Source organism: Octopus bimaculoides, chromosome 9, assembly GCF_001194135.2.
Source record: "Octopus bimaculoides isolate UCB-OBI-ISO-001 chromosome 9, ASM119413v2, whole genome shotgun sequence".
Taxonomy (NCBI): Eukaryota; Metazoa; Mollusca; class Cephalopoda; order Octopoda; family Octopodidae; genus Octopus; species Octopus bimaculoides.
The window spans coordinates 81,847,917-81,849,269 of NC_068989.1; the positions used below are offsets into that span (position 1 = coordinate 81,847,917).

Genomic DNA, 1,353 nt, shown 5'->3' on the forward strand with positions numbered 1-1,353 from the left:
TCAATATCAAAAATATCGCATTTATTCCTAATAAAAAATATCCGTTAAAATTCATCATCGTCTTCCTCGTCCCCTTCAAATGTATCAATACCGACTTCTTCATAATCTTTCTCTAAAGCAGCCAAATCTTCACGTGCTTCAGAGAACTCACCTTCCTCCATACCTTCACCCACATACCAGTGAACAAAAGCACGCTTGGCATACATCAAATCGAATTTATGATCAAGACGAGCCCAGGCTTCAGCAATTGCTGTGGTGTTGCTCAACATACATACAGCTCGTTGGACCTTAGCTAAGTCACCACCTGGAACAGCAGTCGGGGGTTGATAATTAATTCCAATCTTAAAGCCAGTTGGACACCAGTCAACAAACTGAATTGTCCTCTTTGTCTTGATTGTTGCAATGGCCGCATTGACATCTTTTGATACAACATCACCACGGTATAACATACAGCATGCCATGTATTTTCCACGACGTGGGTCACATTTGACCATCTGGTTTGCTGGTTCGAAACAAGCATTTGTTATTTGGGCTACATTCAGTTGCTCATGGTAAGCTTTTTCAGTAGAAATAATTGGCGAATATGTAGCCAACGGGAAGTGAATCCGAGGATAAGGCACCAAATTAGTCTGAAACTCAGTCAGATCAACATTGAGAGCGCCGTCGAACCTCAGAGAAGCAGTAATAGAACTCACTACCTGAGCAATCAAACGGTTCAAGTTGGTATATGTTGGACGCTCAATATCCAGGTTTCTTCTGCAAATATCATAGATAGCTTCATTGTCAACCATAAAAGCACAATCAGAATGTTCAAGAGTGGTATGTGTAGTTAAGATAGCATTATAAGGCTCCACTACAGCTGTTGCTACACGAGGGGCAGGATAAACTGAAAACTCAAGTTTAGGTTTTTTTCCATAATCAACACTGAGACGTTCCATCAAAAGTGATGTGAAACCAGAACCAGTACCACCTCCAAAACTGTGAGAAATCAGAAAACCTTGAAGACCAGTACATTGCTCTGACAATTTGCGAATTCTATCAAGTACAAGATCGACAATTTCCTTTCCAATAGTATAATGACCTCTGGCATAGTTATTGGCTGCATCTTCTTTACCAGTGATAAGTTGTTCTGGATGGAACAGTTGTCTGTATGTCCCGGAACGGATTTCGTCTGCAAAAAAAACAAAAAAACAAGAAATTAACACTAATAGTTTCAGGGAATATTATTTATTGTTTCATATAGAATAGGAGAAAAGCAACATAAAATTAGAGAAATGTCGCAATTAACTCCAGTGGCTCTGATAACAAGTTTTTAGTCCTGTGTTTATAGCAATAAGTTGATGTAAAAAATCA

General features: G+C 39.0%; 1 protein-coding gene across 1 annotated transcript in view; it reads right to left on the bottom strand.

The window, feature by feature from the left end:
- Positions 1-1,353, bottom strand: part of LOC106877709 (tubulin alpha-1C chain) — an 8,710-nt gene continuing 7,357 nt past the window's right edge. Inside the window, exon 3 of the mRNA XM_014926665.2 lies at positions 1-1,171. Coding sequence (XP_014782151.1) covers positions 45-1,171 — 1,127 coding nt within the window. The 3' untranslated portion in view covers positions 1-44. The remainder of the gene's footprint in view (positions 1,172-1,353) is intronic.